The sequence below is a fragment of the Biomphalaria glabrata genome, chromosome 7 (genome assembly GCF_947242115.1).
Source record: "Biomphalaria glabrata chromosome 7, xgBioGlab47.1, whole genome shotgun sequence".
NCBI classification, from domain to species: domain Eukaryota; kingdom Metazoa; phylum Mollusca; class Gastropoda; family Planorbidae; genus Biomphalaria; species Biomphalaria glabrata.
Genome location: NC_074717.1, coordinates 1,859,060 through 1,872,638, shown reverse-complemented (window position 1 = coordinate 1,872,638; position 13,579 = coordinate 1,859,060). Strand labels below are relative to the sequence as shown.

The following is a 13,579-nucleotide window of genomic DNA, read 5'->3' as shown; positions in this document are numbered from 1 at the left end:
TCTACAGCTCTATTATTTCTATTAGTTTATTTTCTCTCCGTGATTAAAGTTGGTATTTAAAAAACAACAACCAGGTTATTCCCCCTTTTGATAATCATAATGCTTTAGGTCTTGATCCGAACTTTCAATTGGAATTTCTTTGACTACCGATGAGTAGTAACTACTTATTAGAGAGGTCTGATCTAGCAGGAGTTTATACGAGTTACCGAGATTTTAAATTAATATCAATTATTATTTGTTATTAATATTATCATATTTAACTGATAAAAAGCAGCTATTCTACTTCTAGTCTAGTTAGTAGAGACCTGGATAATACTGGATTGGCTGGAAGAGTCTAGATCTACTACTTAGTTAACTTAGTACTACTACTTACTAGATCTAGTAACTAAGAGTAGATCACTAGATCTAGTACTACAGTACTAGTAGTAGTACTAGTACTAGTAGTACTAGCCTAGGACTAGAGACTAGACTACTAGACTAGACTCTAGAGTGAGGATGTGACCGGATGTCAAATTTATTATAATCAATTATAATCTAGATCTAGTAACTATAGTTATAGTAGCTTCTTATATTAGGCACAGCTCATCGAAATCTCCTTTAAGAAACACGTCGCTTTTTTTGTTTATAATTAATTTGTTTTTATGTTTGGAGCTAAAAACGATGTTTCGGGACAGTGCATGTCTAATTTTAGATAAGTTCCTGTATTTTTGTTCCGCTTTTCCAAAGCAGATGGCAGTTTTTTAGATTCTCGGTAACCAAGTATGTAAAGCTATTGTTTAAACCTCCCCCGGCATTTCATACCCATATAAGGGATAAAGGCTATATTATGAGCCTGTTTGATCGTAGGCTGGTGGATCTATCAAAATAAGCTTCCAAACATCTTTAGAAAGACATTCCAATCACATTCATACTGTTAGCTGTTAAATAAAATTTAAAAAGGAGGTGTTTCAATGAATAATAATGAATTAAACACATTCTCCTATAGTGCACAAGGCAAAATCGTAATAAGAAATATTATTGGGATTAATAAATCTATGATTTTTTTCAATAAATAAATGTGACCTAGATCGAGATATCTAGAATATATAATTTATGAATGAAAGAAAAAGTGCGGGCTGCTAATTTGAAGCCAGAGACCATGCCCACTGCAGGTGATCATGCCAGGCGAGCGCTGGTGGTGAGGAGAGGTATACACTAAGCGTGTAGTGTCACAACCTATCATACAGGCAGTGGAGGGAAGGGGGAGAGAGTCATGAAAAGAATTATAAGCATCTATGGGAGGGAGGGGATGTTAAGGTGTAACAAAACGAACATCCAAATTATGAAAAGAAGAGGGTCCTTGGATGGGAATTAAAAGAAAGAGACAGTGAATACATGTAGCCTAGTTGAAAATATCATGTTTATTAAATTTTATAATAATTAATAGATCTATAATTTTATAAATTTATTTCCTGTCTGTTTCTACACATAGATTATATAGGTAGGCATATATATATATATATATATATATCTAGAGACTAGAGAGAGAGAGAGGCAATATACTATAAATACATATTGCAGAAGTGAATCTACTTCTTTTAATACAATCTAAATAATTTTTAATTAACACAGATATAATTTATTAGCAATAACATAGTGGTGTTTCTTAACGGTGCTCGATGTGCGCTAAAGGAGAAAGCACAAAAACTGCGTTTATTATAGGAGCATGAAGTGACCTGATTTATTTTAAAATAAAATCTTGACTATGGGTGGTAATACAAAGGAACACAGCTATTTTTATAGTCCTTTAGTTGCAGAATAAGAATCTGCTTTCAGTTTTTTTGTAAGTTAAACCGTCACCAAATAAAAAAATAAAATAAAAATTTGACCTAGTTCCCGAATACGGTGTGCCTAATATAAGAATCTACTATATATACATCTAGTAAACTTTAGCTTTACTAAACCAATTTGTGTTTTTTTTACTATTAGAAATAATTAGATCTAGATCTATTATTTATTTTTTTATTATAAACTATTTTATAGACATGATCTAAGATCTAGTAATCTAGCGTAGTAAAAAAAGAAATTGAATTATTCTAGATCTAGATTATTCTACTAGATCTAGGTCCTAGGATCTAGTGTTACAACTGCTGTGTGCTAGAGGATATTAGAGAGATCTAGAGAATTCTTAGTGAATATTATTATTAACTGTATTAGTATTAATAAGTATTATAATATTAGACTAGATCTAGTCTAGTCTTCTTTTAACACAAATAAAAAAATGTTTTAATAATAATGAACATTATGATTAAAAATGAAAGCTTAAACGACTGCAGGAAAAGTCTCTAGAATCTAAATCTAGATGTCTAGGAAAAAGTCCAAATTGAATTTATAAAAATAATTTTTAGCCCTTTCTGTAGGAAATATATTCATTTATTGTAATTCAAATTAATAAAGAAACCTGTAAACTAATACCGAAATTTGTGACATTTCAATTATAATTTTTTAGATATAGACTTTTTAGTGAACCAATACCTATTTGTCAACAGTGAAAATGTTTGTTTGTTTGTTAAATGTTTTACATGTTTCAGATGTTCCTTCAGTGTTTAAGATAGTTTACTTCCTAGTCCAAACCTCCCGCAGGACGATGGGGGATGGGAACGGGCAGGTTTTGGACCTGGGACCATCGATAAATCCAAATGACAGTCCAGAGCGCAAACTGCATGACCAAGCGGAACTCCAGTACTGGAGAAACACTCATATATAATATATATTGATATAACTCATTTATTGATCCACATACTAACTTGTTTTAATCAATTGATTAATTTGTTTTGTTTTTTTATACCAGAAAAATGAGTAAACTTAACTGACATTGAGATCTTATAAATGTCCATGATGGCTGATACAAGCCATGGCTCTGCTTTTGCTCTAAGCAATGTCTTAAAACATTTGAAGAAAGAAATAGATGAAACAGATTTGCCGACACAACAATGTGAAGACTTTCAATTGTCAAACATAAAAATAGAGAAGACAGAAGAAGAACAATCATTCCTTTGTAAACAGCAATCAGAAAACTGCCCTTGTGCTCAAACTTCATATTCGAACTTTGGACATCAGGTATTGTATTTTAGACATAACACACTCTAGGCATTAATTTAAAATAAATATTCTCTACCTTGCAATATTTAAAGTGAACATTTATTGCCCTTTAGGGCTGTCATCAGAGATTGATGATGTTCTTTAAATCTACATACTTGATCAAAAGTAACTAGGTACTGGGGCGAAGTGGCTGAGTGGTTGAGCGCTTGGCTTCCAAACCTGGGGGTTTAAATCACAGTTTTCTTCTTCTTCTTCTTCTAGCCAGCTTTATTGCTGCTAAGCTGTGAGCTCTTTTGCAGAATGTGCCAAGGAAAAAAAGTGTGTTGTCAGGGTGTTGGTTATGTTGGGCTGTAGTGGAAGTAGGGTCTGCCTAAGGTGGATTAGGGAGGGGCATTCAAAGAGGATATGGTTTAAGGTTTCATAAGGGTGGGCGCAGTGTCTGCAAAGGGGGAGTTGTGTGCAGTTCATTTTGTTCAGATGGTAATTTAATAGAGGTGTTTCCTGTTCTTAGTTGGAAAATTGTAGATTGTTCTTTTGGGGGGGGGGGGGGGGAGGAGGAAGTTAATACTGTCCAGTTTATTAGGCATAGTCATTTCTTTGTACATGGCTCTGCCTGTGTTTCCTGATGCCCATTGGTTGAGCCACTCCACTTTGTGATTGTTGACTAACATTGACCTTAGGATGGGGTAGCTTACAGGTCTGTCAGGTTGTTCCATAGATGAACCTGCCTTTGATAGCTTATCTGCCTTTTCATTTCCCATGATGCCAATCAGACAATGTGTCCAGGGATCCACTGTAGTGTGATATTGATATTTTGATATCATCTGGTGGATTATCACAATTAGTGTTGTCAACTCTCTTGGGCTGTTTGAGGTGTTGCTGTTAAGTGCTTGCAGAGTGGATTGGGAGTCTGTAAAGACAACAATATCTGATGGTGATTGCACTCCTTCATATAATTTGTTTTCCACTGTCTGTAGTGCTATGGTAATTGCCTCAATTACGGCTTGAAAGTTTGAGCAGTAATCCCCACATGGTACACTTATTTCAAAGTGTTTATTTTTAGGGAAGACCAGGAAGGCACCAAGACCAGCATTGATGGTGGCTTTGAAGGCCAATCCATCAGTATATATATGGATATCTGTTTTTGGATAGCTTTCAATTATTTTGAGCGTGCCTACTTTGAACTCCAGTGGATTTGATTCTTTTGTTAAGGTGTTATTTAGTAAATGTGTTTCAATGGTTGGTTGTCTGTAGTTTAGTCCGGGCGTTATGTTTGAAAATCTGGTAATTTTTTCTCTGTTATTGGGTAGGTGGTGTTTTAGGGCTAGTTCATCAGTGAGTTGAATTAGAGTTCTTTGCTTTTTTTTGGTTGTTTTTCCTATTTCTCTGTGTTAGTAGTTTATTAGAATGATCGTCCTCCAACCTTCTGTATCTCTCAATAGCTTCTAATGCTGCTCTGTTGCGCCTTAACTTAAGAGGTTCAATATTGGAGTCTATTTCACAGGCTGCTGTGGGAGTAGTTCTCATACCTCCACTAATTAGACGCAAGGCTTGGTTTTGGATTGTGTCTAATGATGATTGATAGGTTTTGTTGGCAGCTACTTGTATAGAGAGACAATTATCCATTACAGATCTGACGTATCCAGTGTGTAACTGTCTTAAGGTTTTCTTTTCAGCTCCCCAGGATGTTCCTGCTTGGTGTTTTATTATGTTTGATCTTAGTGATGCGTTTTCTTTTAAATCAGCCATAAAGTGTTTTAGAGACAGTCTTTGTTCTAATTTTACACCAAGATATGTTGGATTTTCTTCTTTATTTATTGGCTGTGAGTCTATTTTTAGGATGTAGTTTCTTTTTGCTATTTTGTTGCTGTGGCTAAAGATTGAATAAACTGACTTTTCTTTATTTCCATTTTCCATAATTTTGAAAACATGCAGATTGTTGTATGGGCTCTGTTTAATTAAATGGTCATCTGCGTAAAGTGCCTTATTGACAGAAATGAGGTCTGGGAGTTCATTCATGAAGATTAGAAAGAGAGTGCAGCTAAGGGCTGAACCTTGTGGTAGTCCTTCTTCCAAACTTTTTTTGCTAGAGATGGCACCTTTGAATCGGGTTTGGATGGTTCTGTTTTTTAAGAATGCCCTGATCCAGCTGTACATTTTTCCATGGATGCCCATTTTTTTCATCTTCAAAAATAGACCTTTTCTCCACACTCTATCATAGGCTTGTTGCAAATCTATAAATACTGCTGTAGTGTGCTTGTTTTCAAGAAACCCTTCTACTGTGTCCTGGATAAAATGATAGAGGTGGTCTTCTGTTCTACTTGCTTTCCTGAAGCCAGCTTGTGCACTGTGGAGTGAGCAAGTACTTTCTAGCCACCAATAAAGTCGGTTATTAATCATTTTTTCTGCCATTTTGCCAATGTTGGATGTTAGAGATATTGGTCTATAACATCTTGGGTCTCCAGGTGGTTTATTTTTCTTTAAAATGGGTATTATGTTTGCAGTTCTCCATTCCTGTTGAATGTCTCCAGTTCTCCATGTATGGTTGATAAAGTTAAGCATACAGTTTTGGGCATGTGGTCCTAGTCCCCGGATCATTTCATTTGTTATTTATCGGGTCCAGGGGATTTTCTTTGGGCAGTATTGAGCTCATATAGAGTGAAGGGAGTGTCAAAGATCTGACAGTTGGAGCTTTTTCTTTTTTCTTTAGGATGTTACTAAAGGCCTGGTCCAGTTTCTTGGTTTTGACTTGTTGATGCTGGCAAAGTATTTATTGAAGGTTTCTGCCTTTTTAAGGTTTTCTGTTATTAGATCATCAGTGCCTTTTATAGGTTGGGGGTTTGTTATTTGTTTTCTTCCTGCTAGCTGGTGCAGAAGGGTCCAGGCCTTTCGACCATCCTTGTTTAGATCTAGTTGTTCGCATGTTGTGGTCCACTTTTTCTTTTTTTCTGTTTTAATTTTGTATCTTAAAAGCCCTGTCAATTTGTTGTACTTTGTCTTGTTCTCTCTAGTAGGATCACAGTTAAAAGTGAAATTTTAAATTTTGAGGGCGCCCCTTAAGTCCACCCATCTCTATTGAGTACCTGATTTTAGTTAGAGTCATCCATAACAAAGTTCGAATGGAGTCATCCGCGCAACAAATCTTGTTCAATAAAATAGACAATAAGTAGGAAGATACTGACATCTCCCTTCCACTGATAATGAAACTTTGGTGCTTTGATAACAAGATATGGAGAAGGGAGAAGCAAAATATTTGAGCTTGTTTAGGAGTGTGAACAATTATTCTGCTCAGCGCTTAGGTTTTTGTTGAACAGTTATTACCTTACTATAAAAACTCTTTTGTTTCTATTGTTATGATATGATTAGGAATTAGTTATTTGTTTCGGGAATAGGGTAAAGTTTTACTTAGCGACGATGACGTAAAGTTGGTTAAAAAACAAGAACGATCTAAATGACGCTAAAAGAAGACGCTTCTTATAGAGCAGTACAATAGATATACGGATTTACGGACATAGCTGACATCGGACGATTCCCTTCTTGATTATTAAATATATTTGTAGAACAACATCAGCGTCGACTACATATTTGATTGTTTCGGCCTTTCGCCGGTGTAGTTGAATAGTAGTTGAGTAGTTGAGTTCAGCGTTACTTCCAGTCAGATCTACACTAGATATATTTCCAAAAATCAATACCGCGCTGAAGCCTTAACACTATGGAAGAAATTTATATATGAACTCTCATTACTTTATTTTATATTAATTCTTAAAATCTGTTCCTTTTTTTTTATAGTAGCACTCTCATTACAAAAGTAAATTAAATCGTCAGTTGATAGTCAAACAAAACAAAAAACTATCAATATTAATCTGTGCACTGTGAACAATACACAATGACCAACAACTAATTACTGTTAATCATTCACCATTGACCAGTGAATCCAATATATATATCTTGCTTCATTTTCCCTTTTATGAAAAATAAACTCTTCTAGATTATGGTGCTGTGAACAATTCCTTGGAATATTTCTTCTTCTTTTTCATCGTTCTCATTGTTATGTTGGAGTGTTCATATGACTAGACCAATACATGAGATGAACTGCGCAGTGGTTTCCAAATCAGGGAGCTCTCCATATAGTTTTCTTTCTATTGGGGTGATTTGGGGGCCAATGTCTTATACGGGCCTCTTGGTAAAGAGAGCAGTTTTGGAGGACATGGTCGGCATTTTCTGGTGATACTCCACATGGGTAGATTTCATTGGTTCCAATTTTGAGCTTCCGGTACATGTGTTGTCGCATTCTGTTGTGTCCGGTCCTGAGTCGAAAGATTAGACGTTGGTCTTGTCGGGATAGCTTATAGTAAGCGTCATCTTTCTTGTGATTTGGATGGGAGCTCGTCCATTTCCCTTTTATGAAAAATAAACTCTTCTAGATTATGGTGCTATGAACAATTCCTTGGAATATTCTTTGGGGTATTTTTTCTCCACTGTCACTGAACGTTTTGTTTTGTATTTGTATGCCAACTTTTTTTTGTTTATATTTTCTATTTTGTTTTCTATATCCCTATCTAACAATGCTACTATTTTTTTTTTATCTTACGTAGTACACAGAAGTCTCATTCATAAAGCGCTGGTTGTGAGTGTGCATGCGTTTCGTGTGTGAATGTTGTTCGTATTTGCATATTTATTGTTATTGCAACAGTAGTTACGCTGAGGTGGTCAATTGTAGTCAAACTGAATTTCTTTTTGATTTGACCAATAAAAATTATCTATTAATCTTATCTTACAGGAAAATACTGTAAAGCAAGAGATAGAAAGGAATGATTGTACAGATAGTAATAAACCATGGACCTTTGCTTCAAAGCTACTCGAAGTGTCGATGAAGGCAGACAACAGTCTTTGTCCTGTACCTATCATAATGCCAATTTTTAAACTGCATGGACACATGCCCGTCCCAGAAGTATCTGTGAGTCAAGTAAATGTCTGTTTATTAATTAAAAAACAAGAGCTTAAATCCATACTAATTGCTAATTTCATACCAAAAATAACCTTAATAAATCCAAGGGAACTATTTACTAAGAGTATAAATATGATAAGGGCTTAATTCTTGTTTAAGGATAAAATAATAATAATAATAAAAGTTCTTTTGCTAACTTAAATTACAAGCAATAATTTTTAAATTTGATAATTTTAACTTAATCATCAAAAATATAGTATATACTAAATATATTTTTTTGTCAGTTTAAAAGAAAACAATTGAAAAGGATATATAATGTTTTACATTGCAACATAATCTGAACAAATGCTAGGACTCTCTTTCTGGCTCTCTGTAAACACTGGACAACATGACAAAGCTAATTCAGGTTCTAATAAGATGTTACTTTACTGAGCGTAATAGATTACTGTAAAATATTGTACACCAAACACTGACTGTACAATTAAATGTTTGCAAAATGCTTTACATATTTTGGATGTGCCTTTAGATTTGAAGATAATTTCATCCTAGTACAAACCTGCTGGACAATGGGGTATGAACCTGGCACCCTCTAGACCATATGAACCTCAGTCCAGAGCACATACCATTTGACCTTCACTTTTAGTGGACTCTTTCTCATCTTGAACTTGTATTGGACTGTCTTGTCTCATCCTGAACTTGAACTGGACTGTCTTGTCTCATTCTGAACTTGTACTGAACTGTCTTGTCTCATCCCGAGCTTATACTGGACTGTCTTGTCTCATCCTGAACTTGTACTGGACTGTCTTGTCTCATCCTGAGCTTGTACTGGACTGTCTTGTCTCATCCTGAACTTGTACTGGACTGTCTTGTCTCATCCTGAACTTGTACTGGACAGTCTTGTCTCATCCTGAACTTGTACTGGACTGTCTTGTCTCATCCTGAGCTTGTACTGGACTGTCTTGTCTCATCCTGAGCTTGTACTGGACTGTCTTGTCTCATCCTGAGCTTGTAATGGAAGTCTTTTCTCATCCTGAACTTGTACTGGACAGTCTGTCTTGACACTCCCACTTTATCTCTGCATATATGGTCCCATGGTGGCTGAGTGGTTTAGGGCTTGGCTTCCAAACCTGGGGTCCTGGGTTCAAATCTTGGTGAAGACTGGGATTTGGAATTTCAGGACTTTTAATGCTACTGGCTAGTTGCTAGTTCTTTGTAGATGGTCACTGATGATTCGCATGTAGGGTGTTCACACCAGAAGAGTTGCTTCTCATCCTTTAATTTTCAAACCCATTGGTTTTAAGGTAGCAAACCCTCAGAGACAAACCCCTCAGAGACAAACCCCTCAGAGACAAAGGGCCTCAGAGACAAACCCCTCAGAGACAAACCCCTCAGAGACAAACCCCTCAGAGACAACCCCTCAGAGACAAACCCTCTCAGAGACAAACCCTTCAGAGACAAACCCTCTCAGAGACAAACCCCTCAAAGACAAACCCCTCAAAGACAAACCTATCAGAGACCCTCATTTTCTTAATTTTGCATTAGGAATATTTTTTTTCTACTTAATTGCATTGAAGGGACCATAAAATTAGGTTGGGTTTCTGTATTGGGTTAGGTTTCTTAGTGCTCTCATCTCCTTCAATCAATTTATGATGGTGAATAATTACACATAAAAATAGCTTTTTTTTTTCTTCTTTTGTTCAAGCAGGTATATGAAATTGAATCAGAAAAAGACATGACTTCAGAAAATTGTGCACTCACTACAATCAAAGAAGAGGACAAGAAACAGAACCATCCTAATGAGACTATTGTAGGAACAGAATCTCCGATTTCTTCCTGTCATCAAGGGGAAAATCACCATGGTAAAATATGGCTGAAAGAAGACTCTGACTCTTCAAGTTTGACACAACACCAAAGGATTGGTACTGGTGAAAAAACTTTCAAATGTCAGAAATGTTTGAAAGAATTTTATCGATCTTCTGATTTAAAAAATCACTCGAGGGTTCACACTGCGAAGAAATGTTTTACATGTCAGATGTGCAAGAAAGAGTTTTACACATCTTCTGTTTTAAAAAGGCACCAACAACGCCATGGCAGAGAAAAACCTTTCAAATGTCAAATATGTCTTAAAGAGTTTGATAGGTCATCTTACTTAAAGAACCACCTGGTCGTTCATACCGGCGACAAACCTTTCAACTGTCGTATATGTTTCAAAGTTTTTTCTAGATCCTTTGAATTGAAAAGGCACCAGCGATATCATGTAGGGGACAAAATTTTCAAATGTCAAACGTGTGAAAAAGAATTTACTAGATCTTCTAGTTTAAAAAATCACCAGGTGATTCATACTGGGGGAAAACATTTCAAATGTGAAATTTGTCTTAAAGAGTTTTATAAATCTTGTTTTTTAAAAAATCACCAGAAAGTTCATGCCGGACCTTTCAAATGTCAAATATGTCTGAAAGAATTTCCTAGACCTTATACTTTAAAAAGGCACCTACTAATTCATAAAGGTGAAAAACCTTTCAAATGTCAAATATGTCTAAAAGAATTTAATACATCTTCAGCATTAGAAATACACCACAGTATTCATACTGGGGAAAAACCTTTCCAATGCAAAATATGTCTAAAAAAATTCAAGAAACCCACTAGTTTAAAAAATCACCAGGTGAAACATACTGCTGAAAAACCTTTCAAGTGTCAAGCTTGTCTTAGAGAATTTTATTTATTTTCAGAGTTAAAAACTCACCAGAGGGTTCATACTGGTGAAAAACCTTTCAAATGTCTAATTTGTTTGAAAGAATATTACACATCATCAGGTTTGAAATTTCACCAAAAGATTCATACTGGGGAGAAGCAATTCAAATGTCAAGTATGTCTGAAAGTATTTTTCAGTCTAAGTCACTTCAAAATGCACCAACTAATTCATACTGGTGAAAAACCTTTCAAATGTCAAATATGTCTGAAAGAGTTTACTCAGTCTCAGCATTTAAAAGGTCACCAGCGAATTCATACTGGTGAAAAGCGTTTCGAATGTCAAATATGTCTAAAAGGATTTTCTCTCTTTGGACAATTAAAAACTCATCAGCTTATTCATACTGGTGAAAAACCTTTCAAATGTCAGATATGTCTTAAAGAATTTTCTCAATCTCAACATTTGAAAGATCACCAACGAATTCATACTGGTGAAAGACCTTTCGAATGTCAAATATGTCAAAAACGTTTTTCTAGATCTCAACATTTAAAACAGCACCATCTAATTCATACTGGTGAAAAACCTTTTGAATGTCAGATATGTCAGAAAGAATTTTCTCTGTCGTATAATTTAAAAAAGCACCAGCGAATTCATACTGATGAAAAACCTTTCAAATGTCAAATATGTCTAAAAGAATTTTCTGAGTCTTATAATTTAAAAAAGCACCAGCGAATTCATACTAATGAAAAACCTTTAAATTGTCAAAAACAACATTTAAAAAAAAATATCGGTGAAAAACCTTTCAAATGTCAAATATGTCTAAAAGGATTTTCTCGACCCCAACATCTAAAAACTCATCAGCTTATTCATACTGGTGAAAAACCTTTCAAATGTCTGATATGTCTTAAAGAATTTTCTCAATCTCAATATTTAAAAATACATCATCGAATTCATACTGGTGAAAAACCTTTTGAATGTCAAATATGTCTAAAAAGATTTTCAAGGCCTCAACATTTAAAAAAGCACCAACTAATTCATACTTGTGAAAAACCTTTGAATGGTCTAAAAGAATTGAATAGATCATCTTCTTCTGAATTAATAAATCACCAGTTGATTGAAACTGTTGAATAAACATTCAAATCGGTCGACAAGAATTAGATAATTTTATACAAACAAACAGCAATATAGTTTGATCACTATAATTATTAGTGAGAAAAATTAAAATTTCAAAAACAATTTATCAAAAGGGAATTATCTAGTTCTTCAGATTAAAAACAAATATACCAGCTGTCATTAAGAGCAGGGAAAAACAATAAATGTGTTGTGGCATCTCAGAGATTGATAAGTTTCTGTGGGCAATACAGTACAGAAGTTGCAAAATATTGCACAAAATGTATCAATGATGACCTGAGAGGTATGATGCAAAACAATTCATTTGGCAACAATTGTAATGGTAAAAATTTAGGTGACAGAAGTGGAAAATAAATTTTTTTAACTGCCATTTCTTCATAAGAAAGATTTCCTAAAAAAAAAAAGTACAAACCCTTTAGTTAACACAAAGTTGAGGTCATAGACCTGTTGAACAATGTTGAAGGCAGATCCAATCGAACTCTTCTTTATCGTGGTCAAAAACAAGTCAACAAAACTGATTAAATTAGCATCATCTTCTGATATCAGCTCCATATCCAAATGAATTATAAACCAAGCCATTTCTGGGATTTCATTTCTGTAGTATCTGCTTTAGGCTGCTGTCCCTGCCTGCCTCTGTCTCTGGAGGGGGGTTATGAGCTAGGATGTAGATCTAATAATCAAATCCAAGACAAATTTACCTTCATTAGTTGTCTGAAAATAAACTGCGATTCCCTAATTATGTGTGGACTTCATTCATTACGTTACAGAACAATAGCTATCATGCAAGGCTTTAACCAATATGCTCGTTAGGTTTACTGTGCAAACCACAATTTATGTAAAATAACTTAAGCTCCAGTGATGTAAATGTGTAGGTGAACAAAATAATTTTTTTTTTTTACATTTAGATCTCAACTGTTGTGAGTGAGGCATCTATATGGTACTGGGGTATCAACTACTTTCTTTTATGTATAGTATGCTATTATTGTGCCTCAAGGGCAATGTATTGTTATCAGCATATATAGAAGTGAAATGATTAATTGAAGGATTGAAAAATTACTATGAATTGTTTTGGTCCATAAAAGGATTACATTCTAATACGTATTGTGTTATTCTATAAGTATCATGTTTTTGTTATATGTTTGTTCAGGGGTTCTCAACCTGTGGGTCGCGACCCCTTTAGGGGTCGATTGACGATTTGCCAGGGGTCGCCTAAGACCATCGAAAATATGGATTGTTTTTGTCTATTCTTCTATTGGTGTGTGGATGGGGGTCGCTGCAGAGTGGGGATTGTAAAAAGGGGTCGCCGAGCTTAAAAGGTTGAGAACCGCTGTGTTAGTTCATTCCATTGTTTTTTTTTTTCCTTAATCTTCATATCCAATGTCTTTTATATACTGGTAGTTAGTTGCCCAAAAGAAAGCCTTTATTTAAGACAGGGCTAAAGACGAAAAGAAAACTTGGGCCAACACATACCTGTACAGCCCTGGACAACGGCTTTTGTCTGTGCTAAATGCGGAAGAAAATGCAAACTGGGTTTGATTATATAGTCATGTGAAGCACTGCACTCATCTTTAATCTTCGAAATGGAAGACATTGCCATTAGTTAGTTGTCCATTTTTTAAAATGTATTAGGTCAAAAAGTAAAAGTCTTGTGTTTTTATTTAAATAATATGTGCTGTAAACCCAAGAGCTGGGAAAATGTCATTATGCACTGCTGAATAGCGCACACAAAT

At 35.0% G+C, this 13,579-nt stretch overlaps 1 protein-coding gene across 6 annotated transcripts in view; it reads left to right on the top strand.

Annotated features, from left to right (window-relative positions):
- LOC106055084 (zinc finger protein 345-like) overlaps nt 1-12,944 on the top strand; it is a 71,610-nt gene extending 58,666 nt beyond the window's left edge. For 2 of the 6 annotated variants that reach the window (XM_056034547.1, XM_056034546.1), the window contains exon 4: nt 9,735-12,944. In XM_056034547.1, coding sequence (XP_055890522.1) covers nt 9,735-11,849 — 2,115 coding nt within the window. In that variant the 3' untranslated portion in view covers nt 11,850-12,944. Of the gene's footprint in view, nt 1-96; nt 176-2,830; nt 3,100-7,861; nt 8,048-9,731 lie in introns of those variants that run through there. The other 4 variants (XM_056034552.1, XM_056034551.1, XM_056034550.1 and 1 more) reach the window with 4 other exon arrangements.
- The last annotated feature ends 635 nt before the right edge of the window (nt 12,945-13,579 follow it).